Source organism: Anser anser (genome assembly GCF_964211835.1).
Source record: "Anser anser genome assembly, chromosome: 13".
In the NCBI taxonomy this organism is placed as follows: domain Eukaryota; kingdom Metazoa; phylum Chordata; class Aves; order Anseriformes; family Anatidae; genus Anser; species Anser anser.
The window spans coordinates 8,085,533-8,107,879 of NC_139734.1; the positions used below are offsets into that span (position 1 = coordinate 8,085,533).

The 22,347-nt window shown below is 49.1% G+C and overlaps 1 protein-coding gene across 2 annotated transcripts; it reads left to right on the plus strand.

The window, feature by feature from the left end:
- On the plus strand, positions 1-17,616 carry TMLHE (trimethyllysine hydroxylase, epsilon). 2 transcript variants are annotated; one of them, XM_083797242.1, is made up of 9 exons: positions 1-169; positions 899-1,055; positions 4,916-5,097; positions 6,537-6,713; positions 7,468-7,747; positions 8,916-9,035; positions 11,943-12,179; positions 13,294-13,432; positions 14,582-17,616. In XM_083797242.1, exons 1-9 carry the CDS (start codon positions 37-39, stop codon positions 14,711-14,713), a joined length of 1,557 nt encoding a protein of 518 aa, XP_083653368.1. In that variant the 5' UTR covers positions 1-36; the 3' UTR covers positions 14,714-17,616. The 2 variants fall into 2 exon arrangements, with proteins under 2 accessions (XP_083653368.1, XP_083653369.1); XM_083797243.1 differs by having other exon boundaries at positions 123-169; positions 899-1,371.
- The last annotated feature ends 4,731 nt before the right edge of the window (positions 17,617-22,347 follow it).

The following is a 22,347-nucleotide window of genomic DNA, read 5'->3' on the forward strand; positions in this document are numbered from 1 at the left end:
GCTCTATGGCCTCTCTATGGCCGCCCGCCCGTCTCTATGGCGGCGCTCTCAGACCTCCCGCGTCTCGATGGCGGGCGGCGCTCTAGCCGCGGCCTCCCCCCTCTCGGTGGCCTGGCCCCGCCTCGGGAGCGGGGGGCGGGGCCGGGGCTGCGGCGGCGCCTGGCGGCGGGTGCGGGCCGGGGGGGGCCGGGGGCATTTTGGGGGAATTTCTGCGGGGTTTGGGGGTCGGTCCGGGAGGGTGCTTCGGTGGGATCCCGGCAGGGCTGGGGGTTGATTCCCGCGGGGTGTCTTGGTGTGATTTCGGCAAGTTTGGGTTTGGTTTCGGCAGGGTGTTTTTGGTTTAATTTCGGCAGGTTTTGGGTTTAATTTCGGAAGGGTTGGGGTTTGGTTTCAGCGGGGTATCGTGATTTAATTTCGGCAAGTTGCTTTGGTTCAATTTCAGGAGGGTTTAGGTTTGATTTCAGCAGGGTTTTTGGTTTAATTTCAGCAAGTTTTAGGTTTGATCTCAGTAGGGTGTTTTGGTTTAGTTTCAGCAGGGTTTAGGTTTAATTTCAGTAGTGATTTTTTTTGGTATAATTTCAGTAGTTTTTTTTTCTGGTTTAATTTCAGAAGGGTTTTGGGTTTAATTTCGGCAGTTTTTTTGACTTAATGTCTGCAGGGTGTTTTGGCTTAATTTCAGTAGTGTTTTTTTGTGTAACTTTAGCAGGTTTAAGGTTTAATTTCAGTAGGGTGGTTTGGTTTAATTTTAGCTGGGTTCAGGTTTGATTTCAGTAGGGTTTTTTTTGGGGGGGAGTTTAATTTCTGTAGGGCTTTGGGGTTTAATTTCAGCAGGGTTTCGGTGTAATTTCGGCGGGGCGCTTTGGTTTAATTTCATCCTTTTCTCTGTCCCCCCCCCCAGCAAGGCAGCAGGCCCAGCCCCAGCGGCCGCCCAGCCCCGCAGCGGAGGAGCGATGCCCACCGGGGGCGGCCCGGGCAGGAGCGGGGGCACCCCCCGGCACGGCCCCTCGGACGCCGGGCCCCGGCTCTGCGCCCTCCTGTAGCTCGCCCAGGCCCAGGTAACGAAGGCTGGCAGCCGGCCGTGCCTCACAGCAGAGCTGCTTTCTCCCCTTCCCTTCCCAATGGCATCCCCTCCCTGCCTGGGAGCGCTGCCTGGCCCCGCTCAGGGCCCAGAGAGGTCAAAGGGAATGATTTGATAGCAGTTCACCCCGGTAAGCGTGCGTCCCTACTGGGGTCACGCCGCGGGGGCTGGCTCCCGTGCTGCAGAAAAGCTTTTGAGCCCTGCGGGAGGCTTTGCCTTCGAGGCAGGTGAAGAAGGTGCAGTAAGGAAGGGGTCTGGAGTCCGGCGGTTGGTGCTGAACCTGGGGGGAGCAGGTAATTGATTTTTACTTCTAGGAAAATGAAGTAGCTGCGAAGCTGGCAGTGTCTGTGATGTCTTCATTAGGCTGCTTAATTTAATTGAAAATTTTCTGTTGCTGGGAAGGGCTGGAAGGGGAATCTGATACCTGACAGCTGAGATCTAATATAGCTGTCTGCCACAGCAGTGCAGGCCTGCCGGGGGAGGCAGGAGCCTTTCTCAGCAGGGGACAGCCAATCTGCCTTTTGTTTCTTTTGTAATTAATAGGTAAGCTATGCCAGTTTGGGCTGTTAAACCTTAAGCTCTGCTGACAAAGAAGCGTCTGTGTGTGTGAGACTCCTGTTCCAGGGGACTTGACCCGCCGCAGGGGTTCATCGCTTGGGTTAGTTCATGTCCCTCAGCTGGTTCTGGGGCAGCAGCCCCCCTTTTTGTCGGTGACCCCTTTTCGAAGGCTGCTGTTGCTCATGCACTGGCACTGCGTGGTGTTTGGGTGCCTCCTCCAAAGCTACTAGAAATGAAAGACTAAAAAATGAGCCAAGTGTGTAAGGGTTTTTGTGCTGTTGAAATCTGTGCATTTCTTACAGATCAGAAAACTTTGCTTTAGACTGAGAGACTGGACGTTCTGAAATGCTTAATGGAAAATAGATAACTTTTTCGGATGCCAAATAAGCTTGAAAAACAGGCTGGGCATGCTGTCACAGAGTGATGAAACAGGTCTGTTCACAGCTCCAGCAGTTACAGCAGCAGAGCGGCTTGCTGAACACCAGCAGGCCGCTCTCACGATGCTCTGGGAAGGTTTTTGCTAAAGGCTGGATGAAGTCCACAGATTAGAGTTCTTCGTCCTTCCATATATATATAGATAGATGGAAAATACTTGGTTACTAATTTTGTTCAACTCGGTATGTTTTTATTTCTCAAAATGGGAATTGTGGCTTTTTTTCCAAGAGCTTTAAACAGCACAATTGGTTACTCCAAATGCTTCTTGCGTTGGCAGTGAGCAGACTACTGAGGGACTGGGAGGAAAGTCTCCTGGACTAACGAGCCCCTCGTGAGGCTCTTCCTTCCTCCTCCTCTCACAGCATGTTTCTCATCTTTATGCTCTCAGGCGCCTTACAGTGTTCTTCAAATCACAATATATTCAAGTCTTCTGTCTTTCCTGCAGCTCTGTGCTACCTGCTCAGCCTGTCACCTCTACTCATTCACCAGGTGATGGAGTCTCGGATAAGATGAGGCAAGCACGATGCTCCGTACAGTGTCTGCACAGGAACTTGTCTTGCTTTGACAGAGGGGCAGAGTTGGAAATTGAAGATCTCACCCTTGTGAAAGTCAGTTTGCCTTTACATGAAGGGTAGTTTACTGTCTTCTTCCTCCTGACGATTATTCTTTATGGATTTAAAGGGAAATTTGGTCTTGAAACCTTGCAGCTGGTGCATTTCACTGGTGTCTAGGTGAGGTGTGTGTGATGTGGACAACATAAAGATCAGAAGTGGAGACATGAGGTGAACAGGAGGAGTGGGAGAAAGAGTGAACTGTTCACATAACTGATTTCAGTCAGGAGAGAGCTGTTAGCTTTGGTTAAACAAGCTCAAAGACAAAATGTAAATTCTCTCTAATTATGTAGATTTGTGTGTGTGTGTGTTCAGCTCCTCTTAGTTTTAGTGTCTTTTGGAAAGATTTAATTTATGGCTTCTCTGAGCTGTTTGTGGTGTCTGCTTCCAGCAAGAACAGCAGAGAAGCAAGAGGTCTCATTGATTAGATTAAATATCTGGGTCACTTACCATTTTACCTGTGTTTATCCTCTGGTAAGTTTTGATACTGGAAGAAGACAGAGATAAAAAGAACATGTGCAGAAAGATAACTATGGCTGGAGCTGCCCCAGGCAGAGGCCACTTTCTAAATGGATTTATAGATGAGCTTTTCCTATCAGCTTTGTGTCCTGCACGGTCCTGCGTGAGGAGATAGGAAGCTTATTTGCACACGCCTGCTTCTTTTTATCTCCTCTGAGTTAGTGGATATTCTTGAGATCCAAAAGCCAAAAAGGAGTGAGTCTTCCCTTGTTTTTTTTCTTTCACAAAGCGTGGTCTTGAGTTTTGTGAGTGGTAGCTCGTGGCTTGGTGAGTTAAATCATTTCTTTGAACTTTGTAAACCCAATAACCATCAGATAACTCCTGCTTCTCTAGCTCCTCTTGCAAATTTCCTTCACTTAGTTATTAAGTTTGTGTATCAAATCCAGCTGATTTGCAGCACGGCCAGGTTCCCAGCAGTCCGCTTAGGTGGGAATATTGCACTTCAGCAGCCACAGAAATCAGAGCCTTCTTTCTGCAGCTCTAAAGCTGTTAGTGACTTGTGCAGACTGCGGCCAAGCACCTTGCAGAACTCAGTGGTTTGCATATTGCTCTCAAACTGCATTATCTTGATAAAAACATTTTCACTTTCTTTTTTTTTTTCCTAGAGTTCTCAGTCTATTTATTTCCTACTCAGCAAATTGTTTTCTGTGAATATGCCACTTCTGTGCCGATTTTACTGTTCTTATTAACTTTTGATATCTCTGCAGTAAGTCAGCTATGAAGGGGAGAAGCAGGTCGGACAGCTGAGGCACCAGTCTGTGCTCTCCAGATAGAAAGTGAAGGGCAGTCAGAAAACTGGGATAAGAAATTTTTCCTGTGCCTGTGTCTTGTCCAGCAATACTGCATTTGTACGTGCTTCAGATCAAAGCGTTGTTGAAATCCTGCTGGGTTTAGACCTGTCCTCTGGAACTTAATGAACACGTGACAGAGCTTTTAGCGTGGTTTCACATCTTAAAACTTGCAGGGTTTTTGCCTTTGATTGCACTGAAGTGTTACAAACCAGCCTGCGGGAAGTCACCTTCTCATCTCTGGTCAAAAGTTAACTGTGGCTGGTTACTGTTCCGTGCTGGCTGTGCCCTTTGGCAGAAAGAGATCTTTCTCCTCCTCCTCCTCGTTGTTTTGCATACTTTTTCTAGAACTGACCTAATTACTGGATTCCTCTAGTTCTTGCTTCTGTAACCAAGGTCGATTTTCTCTGCTTCCCTGGTCAGCTCTGCCCAGGAAGGGGAAATTCGTATTGGGAAGGCCAACGAGGGGACAAGACCTGCAGCAGATGAGGTTTTGCCAGTGTTTTGTAAAGAGCATTGAACACGCAGCTGTCCCTTCTGGAAGTGATAAATCCTGAGATCTCATTTACTTCTTCTCAGGCCTATTTTTCTGCTGGAGATTAGGGTGGTCACAAAATAAGTCAGATGCCCTTCTCTATTCTCCTTCTGTTTCCAACTGGCGTGCTTGGATTGGATTAGCTTATTTGTTTTAAAAAAGTCATCACTCCCCTAATGGTTAATTCCTTGCTGCTTCCATTACACCCAGTTTTTAAGGGCAGCCAGTTTTCACCTGCCAGCTTCACGGCCCTCCTGGGTGTTGGTGATGTCTACAGAAGTATCCGCTGCAGCTGACCGAAATTTTGCAGCGATCACCACGTGGTCTGCGTGATGCCACCAGCAACAGCAGCGCAGCTGTCTCACCTTGTTCTCCTTCTTCTCATCCTCAGGATGTGGTGCCGGAGGCTGGCGTGCCTGCTGGGCCTGCCCTGCTGGCGGAGCGGACGCGCCGGGCATGGCTCGCTGGGGCTGCCCCGCGGCACAAGGACCGTCCCCGCTGCTGCGGCTCGCTGCCATCACACGGCCCCGGAGTCCCTGAGCTGTGCCTGGCAGCTGCACGGCGATCACCTGGGTAGGTGTGTGGTTTTGAGCCTGCTTCTGAGCTTCCTGGGGAGGGGAGCGAGGTCTTCCTGACCTTGTTTCCCAGTAGTGATTCTCTTCTGAAACAGGTCATAGTTTTTTAGAGGGGTGCATGCTGGAGTCTGCGTTTTACGTTCCCTTTAGGAATTCCCAAAGGCAGGATGGAGCAGGTTTGTCTGCTGGCATTAAGCCTTCTATGAGAAATGAAGCAATGATAACTGAGAAATCAAGCGATTCCTGAACTTTGACTGCATCTGAATCTTGCCCTGTCCATCAGTTGTTCGCTGTGTAATGCTCGGGGCTGTGACTTGCAAGTGGGGTGGCTTGTTCAGTGTGTCCCCAGCTCTCTGCCTTGCCCCTGCTTGCAGGTTTTCCTTAAAACAAGTGTCTGAAACACAGTAGTTCAGAGCAGTTTTGTAAGTAGCCTGTTTGTGTGGCTGGATGACACAAGCACGAAAGGCTTTTTGATGCCAGTCATCCCTCGCTGTGAAACAGCTTAAGGAAAAGGCAAGGAATGTATGCCTTAATGTAAGCAAGCCAGTTATAAATTCAGTCTAATGCTGCTTCGTCCTCTGGTTTTTCGAGACAACTTAGCAACCGAAGAACGTTTCTCCATGGTCTGCTTCGTTTGGTACCTGCAGATACCCAGCATCAGCCTGGTGATGTCTGCTGAGGCTGGTCAGAAGGCATTGGTACTGTGGAATCCCTTGTAAGCATATCTCTAAAGGGAATTGCTGAGTGTTTTATCCAATGTAGTCACCCCCTGAAAAAGGATGTTGTTGTTTCATCCCTCGGATACTTGGATCTCAAAGCTGAGCAGCAGTAGAGCAGCAAGGGCTCTTCTGTTGTCCATGCTGGCTCTGACCCCCCCCTCTGAAGGCCTTTGGGCTGTCCCAGGAGGGAACAAGGAGGTGAGGCTTTGTAGCAATGATAAACGGGTATCAAAGCTCTGTGCTGAAGTCATGGTGTTGTCTAATGTGTGTTTTAGTTTGCATGTCGATGTGATTAGTTGGTTGATTCTTATCTGTATTGGTGTGATGGGGTCTGCACCTACATGGGAGGGAGAGAGGGAACCTTGCTGTGTGCAGCAGCTGCTGGGCAGCTCCGAATTTACTTGTTGAAGAGAGAAGATAGACATAAATATATGACCAGTGTGTTTGTTAGCCACGCTTCTTCTCCCTGTTGCAGGATGAGGTTGTCTGTGGACTTGGTAAGAGGGGAGACCATGGCAAGATCACTGACAGTGTTATTCTTCATTTCTTCAGTAGTTTGCATGGTCTTCAAGTGAAAAGCTAGCTTCGCTTGCACAAAGAGGTGCTAAGTCTAACAGCCTCTGCGTCCCCTAAAAGTGGGATCGTAACTTGTGGGTTCTCCTGTTTTCTTTCTCATTGTTCGCACAAGAGTGTCTTCTGTGCCCATCTCTCTTTGCAGAGCTCAGGTATGCAAACACGCTGATGCGCTTCGATTTCGTCTGGCTGCGGGACCACTGCCGCTCAGCTTCCTGCTACAACGCCAAGACAAACCAGCGCAGCTTGGACACAGCTAGCGTGGACCTGGGAATCAAACCCAAGGCTGTCCGAGTGGATGAGACCACACTCTTCCTCACGTGTGAGTATCAAAATGCCCATCTTTCATGGACCACCAGCCCTGTTTGGAAGGAGGCTGGTTGATAGATCCTGCTCTTAAGGCTGCCCTCTCCTAGTAAACCTTATCTCTTAAATCAGGAGCTGTTTTGGGAGTAGATGTAGCTCTAAGCAGATCTTAAACACTGCTCTTCTGAGCAGGGCTGTTGCTGTAAACACAACTCAGCCTTATTTATGTCTGGTTTTCTTCTCCCCCTTACCTCCTCCCTCCCCTCTTGAGTGCATCTCCAGTGTCTGGGTAGTTTATTGGTTTGTTTGAACGTGGGAGCCGTGCAGATACTGAAGAGATCAGTCAAGAAATGGTTGACTTTCTTCTCCTTACCCTGTCCTACTTGAACTGGTGTCTCTGATTAGAATTCACATCTTGTGTCCTTTCTCCTCTGCTTCCCGGCTGCTTTCTTTGTTCTGCTGCAATTTACTTTGATTTATGGTACTCTCGTTTGTGGGATTGTCATCAGTGCTTCTTCTTCAGTGTCCTGTCACTAGAAAACAAAACCACTGAAGTAGAAATGCTTAGGCCTGGATTTGGAGTTGTTGACAATACGTGTAGGACTTGTGGCCTAAACCAGGTAATACTTAAGCTTTCATCAGGGTTCAAAAGAGTCTGTCATTAGGCAAAATTAGAAGGGGATTGTCCTAGATTGATGGTTGCAGTGGCTGTGATCTCTCTGTCTGTTCGGTGCGATTGCAGCGACTGTGACCCCGCTCATTTGCCACAGGGCCGGATGGGCACGTTACGCGGTACGGGCTGGAGTGGCTGGTGAAGAACAGCTACGAGGGGCAGAAGCAGCGGGTCATGCACCCGCGGATCCTCTGGAACGCAGAAATCTACCGCCAAGCCCAGGTCCCATCCGTCGACTGCCGGAGCTTCCTGGAGACAGACGAGGGGCTGAAGGAGTTCCTGCAAAACTTCCTGTTGTATGGGATCGCTTTTGTTGAGAATGTCACTCCCACCAAAGAGGACACGCAAATCTTAGCAGAAAGGATCAGCTTAATCAGGTAACTGGGGCTGCCCCAGGAAGGCCACAGACAGCTTTGTAGATGAGCCATGAATGGGAGGCTGTTGCTTCCTTTTTCTTTGGAAAGGTGCTGCCCTCATATCCTGTGAATTGTGCGGTATGGCCTGGTTTGCAGATGAAGGGTCTGGGTCATGTACAGTCCCTGGCCAGTCCACATGAACTGAGACGCGGTCCTGCACTGTGGGATCTGGCCTCTTTTTGTGGGGAGGCCTGGAGTCACGAGGTTACAGAGCTGCCTCAGGAGCATACGATGACTTTTGTGATAGTGGGACTGTGCACAGAGAGGAGTGACTGAGGGAAGTAGCCTGTCTGGGAAGACTTGAGCTTTGCAAGGAGAGACATTTCCTGTTATGACTTGAAAGGTTAGGAGGTCAGCCCTGGCCCTGGGAGCCAGGGAGATCAAAAACAATTTGTAGCTCTCACTAAAGAAAAATACTGGGAAACATTTTCTTCTGTGTTTAAAACACACCAACAGCATGGCAAGCCTGGGTTTGAGTTTTGAGTTTTATCCAAGCTGCACAAACAGCTAAACTTGCCATGGTCCATTAGAAGAGGATGGATTTCTATTGATGAATAGCCACTCCAAATAGAAATAAAGGTCTCGAGGAACATCCAGCCAACATTTTTCTCCAGTTTCTTAACCTCCTCCTGTAGCCCCCGAGTACTGTTTGTTGCTACCAGGTCTTTGCCTTCTCCCTATTTCCTGCCATGCATATTGTAGGGGGAGGTGGGTGAAAGCGGAATATCTTACGAACAGAGATGGGGATAGTACTCCAGGTGGGTACAAGCAAAGGTACAGACCTGTACAACAAAGTACAAACCTGGGCTCTGGTAACTCCTAATGTTGCTCAGTGTTTCCTTGATTTGATGGGCTGATCTTCAGAGTGAAGTTGTGTATTTGTGGAGGAGACTTATTGCCATCAGTCTTCTGAAGAAGGAAAGAAATTGAATAGTAGGAGGAGGCATTAGAAGCACCATCTCTTTGACAGTGTGAATCCTGTTAACTTGGCATGCTTTGCTGTTTGAATTCACTCTGTACGTGCTGTGTGTAAGATAAAGGGGAGTAACCTCAAGTGGAAGAGAGAGGATCTGTTTTACCTCGACGCTGATCCCTGCAGCACTCTGATAACTGCCCACCTCTCTTGCAGGGAGACCATTTATGGCAGAATGTGGTACTTCACCTCCGACTTCTCCCGGGGAGATACTGCCTACACCAAGCTGGCTCTGGATCGGCACACCGACACAACCTATTTCCAGGAGCCCTGCGGGTACGTGCTGCTGCTGCTGCTCCACACACACAGCGCAGAAGGCAGGCGTGATTCACGGTGATGCAGTTTAGACTTCAGCGTTTCCAGCTCTGCTGATGGGATTTAGTGGTACTAGTTGCACAGTAATTCTGGATCCTGCATGATTCCTCTGGAGTGGGGTAGTCTGTAGTCTTTCCTGTGCTTGGAACTCCAAGGTCTTCCAGAATATAGGCAATGAAGGAGTTGGCTGTTCCCTGGCTGGCTGCTCCTTGGCGCTTGCTGTGGTTTAAGTAGCCCTCCTCACCCACATCAGCACTGTCTGTTTTACTGGCAGAGCTTTAGTGGTAGCCTCTGGGGAAGGAGGGAGCAGCTCGCCTCTGCACAGCCTGCAGCAACTGTCTCTGCCCTCCCAAGCTGCATGAGTGGTACCAGGTGTACGTGCTGTCCTCACGTATGCCCTGTGTGGTTGCTCTGCTTCAAACTGGTTGGGATTTGCATCTTGGCAATAGTGCAGCCCTGTAGGTAGTCAGAAACCAGGCTTCTCCAGCCCTTCAAAGTTCACACCTGTCTGTGCTTTAAAAAAAAAAAAAAGTTTGTAGCTACAGTTGTTTCCCAAATGCTAGTTTGCAAACTGCTTTTCCAATATAGCCTCCGGGCTGCAAGTTTTGTACCTGGTTGGAGAAAGAAAGGCAGCAGCCCTGATCATGATTCCCACTAAAGTGCAAGAGGCTTAATTTCTACCTTCATTCTTTTTCTGTGTGTCTGCTTTCATCTCAATGAAGAAAAGAATCAATGAAATGGCCCTGGGGGAGAACTGATGGAAGTACTGTGACTTCATATGGAAGTAGCAATACAAAGGCTAGGAGAAGCCATCTAGTCTACACCTCCTGCCCTAGGGCAGGATTAGTTCTTCCCAAGTGAGGCCGTTAAGTTGCTAAGCATCTTAATGGGAAGGGTCTGTGAGGCAGAGCTGGAAAAGTAGAGGAGGGCCAAGGGGTGGGATCTACTGCCTGCATATGGATTTCGGAGCAGCCCTTCAGACCAGGAAGGGTCATGCTACCCAAGGAGGCACCCTGGTTGCCCATGCCCAACCTAGCACAAAGCTTTTGGGGGTGGTAGCTTTTGTTCTGAAGCAGCTAGGTGCCAGAAGCAAGGTAAGCAGTTTTTAGTGTGCTAGAAGTGGATACATAAAACTTAAATCCTGCCACGTCTTTCAAGACTGATCTAGTTGGCTCCTGTGTTTTCAGTGAACAGCTGACTGTAGAGGCCATGTGCTCTCATGGCCTGTGCAGTTACCTGCTTGCCTGACTTGTTTTAGGAGCTCACAAAATCTCCCCCAAAGTCAAATGCTGAAGTAACTAGTAATCAGAGCTTCAGCCTACAGATACTTTGATTAAGCTGCTCAGTGTGAGATCTATAGAGCTCATTAGCTATTTTCTACTTGGAAAGGTTCCCTTTCTTTCAGGTAGGTGTATTCTCATCTGCAGTAAACAATGACAGTGTGGACCAGGCTAGTAGGGCTAACCGTTAATGCTTGCAATCCTGCAAAACCTTAGTTGTGCAGGAAGAACATGAATTTCTTGCTTTCCTGAGCCCCCATCTCTACCAGAAATCCTTTCTGCTCAAACTGCTTCAGACTTATTCTGAAACTCTTTAAACTGTCTTTGACCTGCTTCTAGAAGAAAGGAGGTGTTTTTTTTTTCAAGAAAGATTTGTTAATTTGAATGTCTGCTTTCTCTGCCACTCTGGGTGAAATCAGCTAAATCTGACGGGTCTCGAGTTACCTTTTTGTAAAGGGTAGAGGAGAGGAACTCCTCAAGACATGGGAAAGACTTATCTCACTCAATGGGCAGCAAAGAGCCTGCCTTCAAAAGAGACTTTCTCAGTGCTCCAGGCTGCACGAGAAGGTGGTTGCCTTCAAGGAGCAGAGCCACGAGGGCTTGGGCATCCTCAGCTCCCGTCCTTGTGGACTGACTGACTGAAATTATTCTGAATCTTCTGTGGTTTTAAGGGTTCGTTGAGCTGAGGTGAAAAGGTGCCGGTGAGGCTGGAACTGGGAGCTTGTGCCACATCACTTGCTGTGGGACTGGGTTAAGAGGCCTCAAAGGAGATCAGGAGATGAAGGCTGCCCAAAAAGGTTGCATTTGTCTTTCTGACAGGTGAACTTGGTACACCATGAAAACTGGCAGTACACGGCTCAAGGCAGCTCCTGGGTGTTTGTTCCTGAGAATGCAAGGTCTAATAGGCTTGGATGAAGGGAAAGAAAGAAAGAATCTTCAGAAAAGTAAAAGAGCAAAAGCTGTTTAGCTGAATTGGACAGCTTCCTGCTAGGGAGGCAGTGCCCCTGTAGGTAGGCTTCTTGTTCAGGACTCCCCTGCTCCAGGCTTCCCAAGGGGTCTTTAACAAGTCGGCTCAGGGGGCTTATCCTGATCACCTGTGAGAGACCCTGATTTATGTGCCTTTGTGTGAGAGCCACCCTGAGCTCCCCTTGTAGTTGCTGGAGACCTCAGTAGTACCACCAGCATGTCTTCAGCTGCCCTCTTGTTCGGAGATGTTCTCGGGAAGTTAGTTTTATGCTTTTGAACCTCTCCATCCTGCTGCCCAGATGGACCTTGGCAGACACGTGCCTGCACCACTTGAAGTCTCCCAGCTCGCATAGTTTGATCTCGGAGATGGTGTAGGCAGTAGCCCTCTTCTCAGAAGTCAAAATGTATGAGAGCTGAAGAAACATCAGGCAGAGCTGCTGCTTGCTGGGCAGTTTGCATTCCTTAGCAGGTCTTAGTGAAATGCAGGAGACTACAGATAAGCCTGTCGTAACCGGCAGATGCATCAGTCTACATTAGTCTGGGTCTGGGGAAGCACATTCTCTCCACAGGACAGACACCTGAGGTCTTTTCTTTTGTGCTCTGGATTCTCTCTCCCCTGCAGCATCCAAGTATTTCACTGCCTCAAGCACGAGGGGACGGGCGGGCGGACGCTGCTGGTGGATGGCTTCTACGCGGCGGAGCAGGTTCTCCGGCAAGCCCCCGATCAATTCGAGCTGCTAAGCAAGGTGCCACTGAAGCACGAGTACGTCGAGAACGTGGGAGATTGTCACAACCACATGATCGGAGTTGGGCCAGTCCTCAACGTCTATCCCTGGAACAACGAACTTTATCTGATCAGGTAACATCAGTGTGAGGGAGGCCTTGTGCATACAGGGGTAGGGTTCTGTCAAAATGTAGTGGTTTTCAGAAGAGAATTTAGGCAGAAAGCCAACATATGTTTGATGGAGGGGGTGAAACCACAAAAACACCATGTGTTTCCTCCTGGGTTTTGTAATGTTGCCTTTGAGGAAATGTCGGAACCACTGATACAAAGATGAGCATCACTGCTGAGCTTTGTTTTTAGCTCCTATTACCTTTAGCTCCATGCCCTCTGCCCCACTCAGGGCTAGTTCAAGGGCTTGGTTTCAGACATTCTTGCCACTGTGTGTGTTTTGTAGGAGCAGCACTGTTAGGTCTGGGTATGAGCAAATGCCCATCCTACTGCCAGTCATTAGAGCCTCCCTGGAGTGACCCTGATCCTGCCCCATGTGAAGTGTCCAAGCTCATGTTACTTCATTTGAGAGGCAGTGGGATTCAGCTCTCCTCAAAAAGTCTCTAAAAGCTAGCTTGGCATGCGAGGGACGAGGAGAACACAGGGTGGTCCCCTTCTAAAAGGTAGCTTGGGCTGCTTTTTGAAATTCCATCTTGGCTTAGCACAGGAGGTCACCCAGCACTATTTTGCACTTTTATGCTAAAAAAAACACTTAATCTCATCCTTTGCTGTGTCTGTAGCGCCAGCTAGTGCGAGTTGCTGGCACTAGTGTCCCCTTATCCCAGTGAGCAGCTTGCCTCTGTTTAGAGCCTGGCCTTTCCTTAATAGCATGGAGCTTCTGGCTGACCAGACAGCAAGCTGCTAGATTGCGTGGGCTTCGTGAGGAAAGAAGTTTTCAATGTACCTCGCTGCTGATGGGCTTCTCTTTAATTCCCACTTTTCCTTCCCCAACACTGAGATAGCATGTGGCAGCTTTCCATGAAAAACAGCAAAAACTGGTGGCAGCAAACTCTCCCTTGATCCACATGTTGTGTAGTGTCCCAGAAGTCCTGCACTTGCAGCATAACCTGCCTACTCATCTCGTAGCCTCCCTTAGATGCTGGCTAATCTGCCTCTTTGGAGGTTCCCTCTGGGAACACCTTGCTGCACTTTACTCTTGGGGCCACATAAGCAGTCTTTTTTCTGTCTTCTTTACCTCCAGATACAATAACTACGATCGTGCAGTCATCAACACTGTGCCTTACGATGTTGTACATCGCTGGTACACTGCTCACCGCACACTCACCGCCGAGCTCAGGAGACCAGAAAATGAGCTGTGGGTCAAACTGAAGCCAGGCAAGGTAGGACTCAGAGGCTCACATGTGTTTGGTACGGGCAGGGAGGCTGGGTGCTCTTCTGGATGTTGCCGCATAGGTTAATGCTTCAGGCAAACCCTGTGCTGAAATTTCCCTCTTTACAGCTGTTTTAAGGCACACTGGTGCCTTGTATTCCAGTAATGGCATCTGATGCATGTGTGTTCTTACTTTTGTGAAAGAATGCTAGTTTCCAGGCAAGGTAGAAGTAATTGATTCAAATTCAGCCTCAGAGGACAGTTAGCCCAGACTGGGGGAGAGGAGGAAGATATTTTCAGTCACTGAACGAGGACCCTTGGAAGCAGAGGGGCTGGGAGCACTTACTCTTTGGCCTCTGACTTGTTCCAGAAGCAGAAAATCTACTTTTAATGGAAGAGTAAAGGGCACGTGGAAAGCTGAATTTACTTCTGTTCTGAGGTTATATCTGAATCCTTACAATGCCAGTAGATCACAGGAGACCTGAGCTCTCCTTGCTGTCCTGGAAACGCCTTAGCACGTCTTGGGACTAAAAGGGAAAAGCTCTGCCCTGAGTATGAAAGGCCGATGCTGGGTGCAGTTTTGGAAGAGCTTGAAGAGCTAGAGCTTCATTCACAGACTTAGAGGCTTCTTCCACCAGCTGTGCCTGCTTGAAAGGGTTTTTATTCCTACAGGGTCTAGGTGGGTCTAGATTCAGTCTGAACTTAGGGCCCCAGGCATGAAAGAGTGATGTTCACATCAAAGAGCCCCTACAGCTCTCTGTTCTCAAGGATGCCTGGGGAAAAGTGACACGTTGGAGGCTGAAGATGGCCAGTTCCTGTTGCTGGTGCACTATTGCCCAACCTCTGCAGCACTAAAGCAAAGAAATGACCCAGAAATACTTTGCTAGCTGACCTGTTTTAACCTGTGGTTAGCAGCAGAGCCGAGCTGCTAGCTTCAGGTACTACAGCTGTGCTAGATCATATCAGACATCTGCGTACAGTTTCATGCTGAATGGGGAGGTTACAGCGCTGAATGGGGAGGCTGTGCAGTTGGTGGTGTGTCCCTGCCTGCTCTTCCAGGCTCTGGGGACCTCCAGCTCCAGGACCTGTCGTGTCAGCGGGTCCTGGCTCAGCTGCGGTGGTCACCCTCGTCCTGACAACCTCTCCTCTTCCCTTGCAGGCACTCTTCATAGACAACTGGCGCGTCCTGCACGGGCGGGAAGCGTTCACAGGGTACCGCCAGCTCTGTGGCTGCTACCTGACGAGAGACGATGTGCTGAACACCGCACGCTTACTGGGACTGCAAGCCTAGCGCTGGCCACCCGCCGTGGGGAGGCAGAGCTCCGTGCTGCTGTGTCACCACGATGAAGACGTTGCACGTACCTCAGACACCTCCACCCTCTCAGAGCAGTTCTCTCTGCCTGCCTGGGAGAGGGAGCAGGTGGAAGCCAAAGGTCATGGGAGCTTTATGGGACTGCATTCTGCCTTTGTCCGAGCAGGTTCAGCTCTTGCTGTCTGGGCACCCAGCCTGGTCTTTCCAGCCAGCCGGTTTGTCTCAGCTTCAGTGAATCGGGGTTAATCATGCTGTGAGAAGTGCTCCCAGCACCTATTGATGTGAAGTGCTCCTCTAATCAAGTGCCTTCAGGATCTGAAATCTGTTTCTCTCTATTGTTCAGCCTTTTCTGTCAGCTGCCATTTCTGTTTTTTTTGGCATAGCAGAGCAGAATGGATATACCTGGGGTCTCGTCTCACCCGAGGCCGGACTTCACAACTTCTAGAGAAATTTTTTTGTCTCTAGGGAAAAAGAAAATCCTTATTTTGATGGAAGTGCCACTACTCAAACTGAGGGCTGTTGGCATGTATCAGTGAACTCTTTCCTCTTAAACATACTACATACCCTTATAACAGGCACTGATACAGTCCGTGCTGCTTGACGGGTGGCCTGGATGGCCTGGAAAGAGAAGCTCTTGTAGTTAGGGTATTTCTGAAAAGGCTTAGGATAGAAGGAAAGGGGGAAGTAGTGACATCTGCATGTTGCGAAGGAGAGATGGCTGTGTTGGATGAGGGGCGTATTTCCCATGTTTTCTTGATCTCAGTAATGTAATGCTGTCTGGTGTTCTTTCTGCCTGTTGCACCATGCTTATATTGAGAGTCAAGGCTCAACAGCTGCAGTGTTTACTGACAGATTTCCCACTGTGCTTATTCCTTCATCTTTTCTGAAGAAGGAATTTGTCTTAGGGCATCTTTACGCTGGCTGCTGGACGGGGCTGACTCTTTTTCACCAGATTTTTCTATATATGAAGGTAATAAACACAGAGGTGCCTTTCAACTCATGGTGGTAGGGAGGTTAAATTGGAGAGTTTGGCACACTGAACAACCATAGCGTAAGGAACAAAAATAAATCCCATATCACTAGAAAAGTTGAAGTTGTAAAACCAAGAGGGGATTTTAGGTTTTATTTTTCTGTTCTTCCTTATCTTGGGGGATATCCACTCTGCTCTGACTGGACCTTAAAACAGGGCTGGTCCTGTTCACTCCTGGCTTTCCTGTGCAAGCAAAATGCTGTTATGCCTAAGGTACAAGTGCAGTGCAGATGCACATGTGCTAAACCTGCTGCCCTCATTTAATCTAAATACTGCATGTATAGATCCAAGTGCTAGGAGGCACTCTGAAAAGGCACTCTTAAAAGCTTCTGTTCCTAGGGACTGAGCTACCTAATGCTGTCTTCTGCAGCATGCCCTGTCTGCAGTGAGCCATTGCTGTAGTCAGCCATCAGGAGTTGAAAGGGGTTTCAGAGCCAAGGCTCAGGAAGCTGTTGATCAGAGGATACATAAGGAAGTGAAACCTGAGCCATGTGGCAGCAGGCTTGGAGCGAGCTGGCTTCTGTCAGGTCCTGTTCTCACAAGGCTTGTGGATGGCAGTCTCAGGCATGGGCAGGAGCTTGAGTTTTCCTCTAGGCTGAGCCAGTGGGTTCCTCAAGCAGCCTTCAGTATACATTACTTCTGTTACTTTCTTTACCAAACACTTAGTTTATAGCTTCTCCTTAGATGCCAATTATGCCAGCGTAACTCGAGTATGAAGTTTTGAAAGTCTTCATTAGTCTTGTTGAAGTAGCAGCCCCCTGCGGTTATGTACACATCTCGCACAACCCATCTCAGATGCTCCAGGGTTATTCCACCTTGTACTTCTGGGTGAAGACATGGCCTGGAGCATGGGGGGAGAGGTTGTGACAAAATCAGCCTCTGTTAATTGACACAGGAGGGGACAAAAGAGCCTGGTGAGTATTTCAAAACCTGTTGAGGGTTCCTGAGCTGCTCTTGTCTCCCTGTGCTCCCTGAGAATAAAAGGGAAAAATATTTGGGTTCATGCGGAACCCATCCCTTAGTCACTGAGATCAGCTTTACCTTCCTCTGTGCAGGGGATCTCCATTTTTATCAGCTGCAAGCCAAAAATCCACTGCTGCCCTAAGGTGGAGCATGCAGGACTATGGCTAGCACAAGGGAGAACTGACCAAACTGTATTGACAATTGTAGTGATACCTGTGCCTTTCTGGTGAGGAACGTGGTTATGGTATCTTTGCCTCCCGCTGAGCGGTGTGGGGCTGCCAAGAGCTGTGGTCTTCAGCAACCAAACTCCTCCTCTGAGCCACCTCCAAGCCAGCACAGTCCTCAAGGTGATTGTGTCGTGTTTTGGGGAAAATTATCCACCGTGAATGTAGCAGACACACTTTCTCATAGGTGTTCAACTTAATTTAGCCACTTCAATAATAAAATGGGGAGGGGAGAGAGCTTTCTTTAGTGTTACGTTCCCCCTCTTCCCCACTTCCCAAGTGGACTAAGTTCTTCCTAAGCATCTTGTGAGCAGCAAAGCTTTATTTGTGGAAACAGGACTTCTTGGCAATTGCAGTCTGATGTGGATATTTGTTGCGGAACAGGTTGTTTGCTGTAATGATATCGGGTCAGTTTTTATAATCCAGCTCTTTCAATCCTTTCAGCCAATAAATGATGAACTGCTTCCTTCTCCCTCTCCATGCACTAGGGTACCACTGTATGTGTTTTTAAGACATTTTTCAAAGGTAAGAAATGGAGTAAGTGGTGATTTATTTTACTAAATGAGTTATAAAGTGGTCAGGTTAACAAGACCTATATTTCAAGCAATCTTGATAAGTCTGTATTACCCATCAAAGGTGGAATAAATCTGAGAGGGGTAAATCAATGCGTCTCCAATGGCTTCTTTGTGTTCATTCTATCCGCTGGCCACATGATGGCAGAAGAGGCAAGGAACAGTGTAAAAATGAGCATTAAAAACTCAGTGACAAGTCACATCCACCTGTGACTCTAGGCCTGAAGCGGGTTCTGTTTCTTGCAAAAGAGATAAAGGATAATAAGAAGGGTTTTTTTAAGTATGTAAACAGTAAAAGGAAGACTAGGGATAATGTGGGTCCCTTGCTGAATGAAGGGGGTGTCCTGGTAATGGGAGATGCTGGGAAGGCGGAGATACTGAATGCTTTCTTTGCTTCAGTCTTTGCTTCAAGGACTCTTCCCCCCCCCCCCGGACTCCTGGACCCTGGAGGGAGGAGAAAGGGTCTGGGAAATAGAGAGCTCCCCCCTGGTTGATGAGGGAGTGGTTCGGGAGCGTCTGAGTGGGCTCAACGCACACAAATCCATGGGCCCTGACGGGATGCATCCACGTGTGCTAAGGGAGTTGGCAGAGGTGATCGCTGAACCGCTCTCTATCATCTTTGAAAGGTCCTGGAGAATAGGAGAGGTGCCTGAAGACTGGAAGATAGCCAATGTCACTCCGGTCTTCAAGAAGGACAAGAAAGAGGATCTGGGAAACTGCAGGCCAGTCAGCCTCACCTCTGTCCCTGGAAAGGTGATGGAACAGCTTGTTCTGGAGGCCATCTCCAAGCAATTGGAAGAGAAGAAGGTTATGAGGAGTAGTCAGCATGGATTCACCAAGGGGAAATTGTGCTCAACCAACCTCGCTGCCTTCTATGATGGCATCACCAGCTGGGTAGAGGGGGGGAGAGCAGAGGATGTCATCTACCTTGACTTTAGCAAGGCTTTCGATACTGTCTCCAATGACATCCTGATAGCAAAACTGATGAAGTGTGGGACAGAGAAGTGGACAGTAAGTTGGGTTGAGAACTGGCTGACTGGCCAAGCTCAGAGGGTGGTGATCGGTGGCACAGAGTCTGGCCGGAGACCTGCGACTAGTGGTGTTCCCCAGGGGTCGGTGCTGGGTCCGGTCTTGCTCAACATCTTCCATCGACGACCTTGAGGGAATAGTGTCTGCCCTCAGCAAGTATGCCGATGAGACAAAGCTGGGAGGAGTGGCTGACACGCCAGAAGGCTGTGCTGCCGTTCAGCGAGACCTGGACCAGCTGGAGAGATGGGCAGGAAGAAACCAAATGAGGTTTAATAAGAGCAAGTGTAGAGTCCTGCACCTGGGAAGGAACAACTGCAACTGCACGTATCAGTACAGGCTGGGGGACGACCTGCTGGAGAGGAGCTCTGAGGAGAAAGACCTGGGGGTCCTGGTGGACGACAGGTTGGCCATGAGCCAGCAGTGTGCCCTGGTGGCCAAGAGGGCCAATGGGATCCTGGCGTGCATTAAAAGGAGCGTGGCCAGCAGGTCAAAGGAGGTGATCCTCCCCCTCTACTCAGCCCTGGTCAGGCCTCACCTGGAGTACTGTGTGCAGTTCTGGGCTCCCCGGTACAAAAAAGACAGGGATCTCCTGGAAGGAGTCCAGCGGAGGGCCACAAAGATGATACGGGGCCTGGAACATCTTCCCTATGAAGAAAGGCTGAGAGACCTGGGTCTGTTCAGCCTGGAGAAAAGAGGACTGAGAGGGGAATCTCATCAATGTGTATGAATACCTGAGGTGTGGGAGGCAGAGGGATTTGGCCAACCTCTTTTCAGAGGTTTGTGGGGACAGGACAAGGGGCAATGGCCACAAAATGGAGCACAGGAAGTTCTGCACCAACATGAGAAAGAACTTCTTCACGGTGAGGGTGAGGGAGCACTGGGACAGGCTGCCCAGGGAGGTTGTGGGGTCTCCTTCTCTGGAGATACTCAAGGCCTGTCTGGACGCCTACCTGGGCAGCCTGCTCTAAGGAACCTGCTTTGGCAGGGGGGTTGGACCCGGTGATCTCTCGAGGTCCCTTCCAACCCCTACAGTTCTGTGATTCTTCTGCTGTGCTATATTCATTTCTCTTGAAAAGCTCAGGGATTGCTGCTTAAATGCCTGCAGGACAATGAACATTTTTAGGGAGCTGCAAGACATGATGTGCATCATGGCAAGGACGGGGTGGAGAGTAGAACAGAGGGTGTGTGGAGAAAAACTGAGCTGATTTGAAGGCAGCGGGGGGAGGGAGGAAGCTGACCTACTCACCATGTGGGGGGAAATAGAGTTAATCTGATGGCACACAGGAAGGAAAGGAGTTACCTGAGGGTTTGGGGAGGTAAATTTCCCACCCATGCATTTCCGACCACCTACAGTTTGCTACAGGGTCCATCTCTGCCTAAATTTGTGCACCCGAATTCATTCCCTCACTGCATACACACCTTCAGTTGCCTCTGCTTGCCCTCTGGTCCCTTCTGGACATCTCCTTTTGCCCTGCAGTGACGCCCACATCTTTCTTTGGTGTCCTGTCCCCTCGGAATCGTTCAGCTTTTCGTGCTCCCTAGAGCAATCTTTCAGTGAAAGCAAAGCCTCCCCCTGACAAACATCTCTCAGTTTTGTGCTTGCCATCCTGAAATTCTTCTTCGCTAAGCTGAAAGCCATTTACCGTTTTAGCTCCTCATTTCTTTCCATTTTAGCTACATGAAAACATAGAAGCTATTTTAACAGGCTCCTTTAGCTAAGTAAACTGGAAAAAAAATCTTACCCGGAGTTAATGATTAACATAATTAAACACTTTAGTTCAAACCACAACTGTCAGGATCATGCAGACATAGAGGGATTTCATGGGGCTTTCGTTTTGCTTCGTGGGGCAACACAAAGTCACAGAAGGAATGAGGTGGAAACAAGTCTGGAATATTTGGAAAGTATCACAATTTTAAGAGAAGACGGATGGGTCAGGAGGAATTCCTTGTGATGAAACTCAGATGCTCAGGAAGGGTGAACTGCTGCTTATAGTATGGGAAATGCTACAAGTGATGTGCAGACTATGCAGTAACCGTGGCAGAAACCAGCTGGCCTTGAAACTCTTCCTTTCACCTCACGTTTTACAGATGCTCTGCTGACTCTTAAATGATCCACGGTAATGCAGATGTCTGAGTTGGTACTTGACAGCAGCAGCATGTGAGCAGTCTCTCTCCAATGGGCCCTTTGAATCTGTTAATTTTGCCCGCTGTCTCTTTTCACCTTTTTCTGTCAGAACTTTGAAGACCTCAGCAGTCAGGAGCCAGAGAAATTGCTTATCATTTCTGGATGCACTGCTAATGGGAAACACCTGTTTCCAGTTCATTATTGAAAGCCTAGATCTAACCCTGTGTCTGTTAACCAAAAGAAGCTCATTTTGACCTGAAGAGCACAGCGGCACTCCTTTAGCAGCACAGGTTTATTATACAGCACGGAGTGGTGTAATTGCTTACTACGAAAGCTCAGTGGAGTGATTTGGGAAAGCAGGGATAATTCTGCACAAAGAATGATGCCAAGCCTCTCATCATCAAACTTAACAGGTCTTATAGCAAGGGTTCATGCTGCAGCCCGGACTTACGATGTGATTTTAGTCGTGCAAAAGCTGTGGTTGGAAACGCCCAACCCAAGCACTGTGAGGGTGGTGATGGAGCTGGGCGAAGGTGGCACGGCTGGACCCATCACTCCGGGCCTACAACCCAAAGCCATGGAGATCACACATCACACCTGCAGGCTGAACTGCAGGAGGAAGGTCTGAAAACCACCTCGAACATCTGTGAGCAAAGGGCTAAGTTACAGCCAAGTATGGAAGGGTGTGAATTTTCTGGTTGTTGCTGAAACTTTGTTGTTTGAGCTGTGGGTGCTGCGGCTTTGAAGTCCCCCACAGCAGTCAGCCACTCTTCCTTCCCAAGTAAGCTGTCTGACCAAGTGAAAACCAGAGCCCAGCGCTGAGCACTGGGAATGGGAGAAGAGATGTGCAATGGGTACCGTGCGCTGGAGGTGGGATCACCATGGGGGTTTGGCCAGGTCTCCCAGCCAGGAGGTCAAGGAGCTCTTGAACCACGTGGAGACATGTGCATCTCTCCAGCTTCCCCCAGGACATGTCACCTGTCCTCAGGGCTCTCCCTGGGACAAGCCCTTCCCACCGTGCTGGTTTCCCATGGAGAAAGAAGGCCAAGCTCTGGGAAGCCACAATGAGACCCCTCTGATTTCTCCTAGCTGGGAGACGGCAGCCAAGGCAATCCCATTACATTATGTGGATATTCCCATCTGCAGGGATAGCCATGCATCTCTCTCGTCTGTTGTGCAGGCTGAATTGTGGAAGAAATCCATGGGGCACAATAAATGGAGAAGGATGGTGGCCCAAATCCTGTGGTCCTGACCAAGGAAGCCAGGACTCCAAGCCAAGCTCTCTTTTTCACATACGTACAGAAACAGAGCTGGTACTTCAGGACTTGCTTCTCAGACCGACCCTCCTGGAGAGGACTCGTTGGTGTTTTCCTTGTAGTTATTGACAGCCTGACTTCTGAGGTTTCTGGCGTGGAAAACACCTTGGGGGAGATGTTCCTACCAGGCTTGGGGTGATGCTGGGTCCGGGTGGCTCGGGATGCTGTTACGAGTGGACGATGCAGCTGCAGGCTAATGCTGCCCATGCTGTGCTGGTCGGGTTTCCTGCAGAAGCATGAGGGGCCCGTCCTAAGAGAAGTTTCTTAGAGGTGAGGATGCAAAACCTACCACATAGATGTGAGAAAAGACTAATTAATAGCTTCCTCTTACCTGTGTATCTATTTCAGCCAAAA

Excerpts from the sequence above, each read along its gene's own strand:
- TMLHE (XM_083797242.1), top strand. The coding sequence starts at position 37 with ATGGCGGCGCTCTCAGACCTCCCGCGTCTCGATGGCGGGCGGCGCTCT. Across the intron at positions 1,056-4,915 it reads TGTAGCTCGCCCAGGCCCAG|GATGTGGTGCCGGAGGCTGG; the intron begins GTAACGAAGGCT and ends TCTCATCCTCAG. Across the intron at positions 12,180-13,293 it reads AACGAACTTTATCTGATCAG|ATACAATAACTACGATCGTG; the intron begins GTAACATCAGTG and ends CTTTACCTCCAG.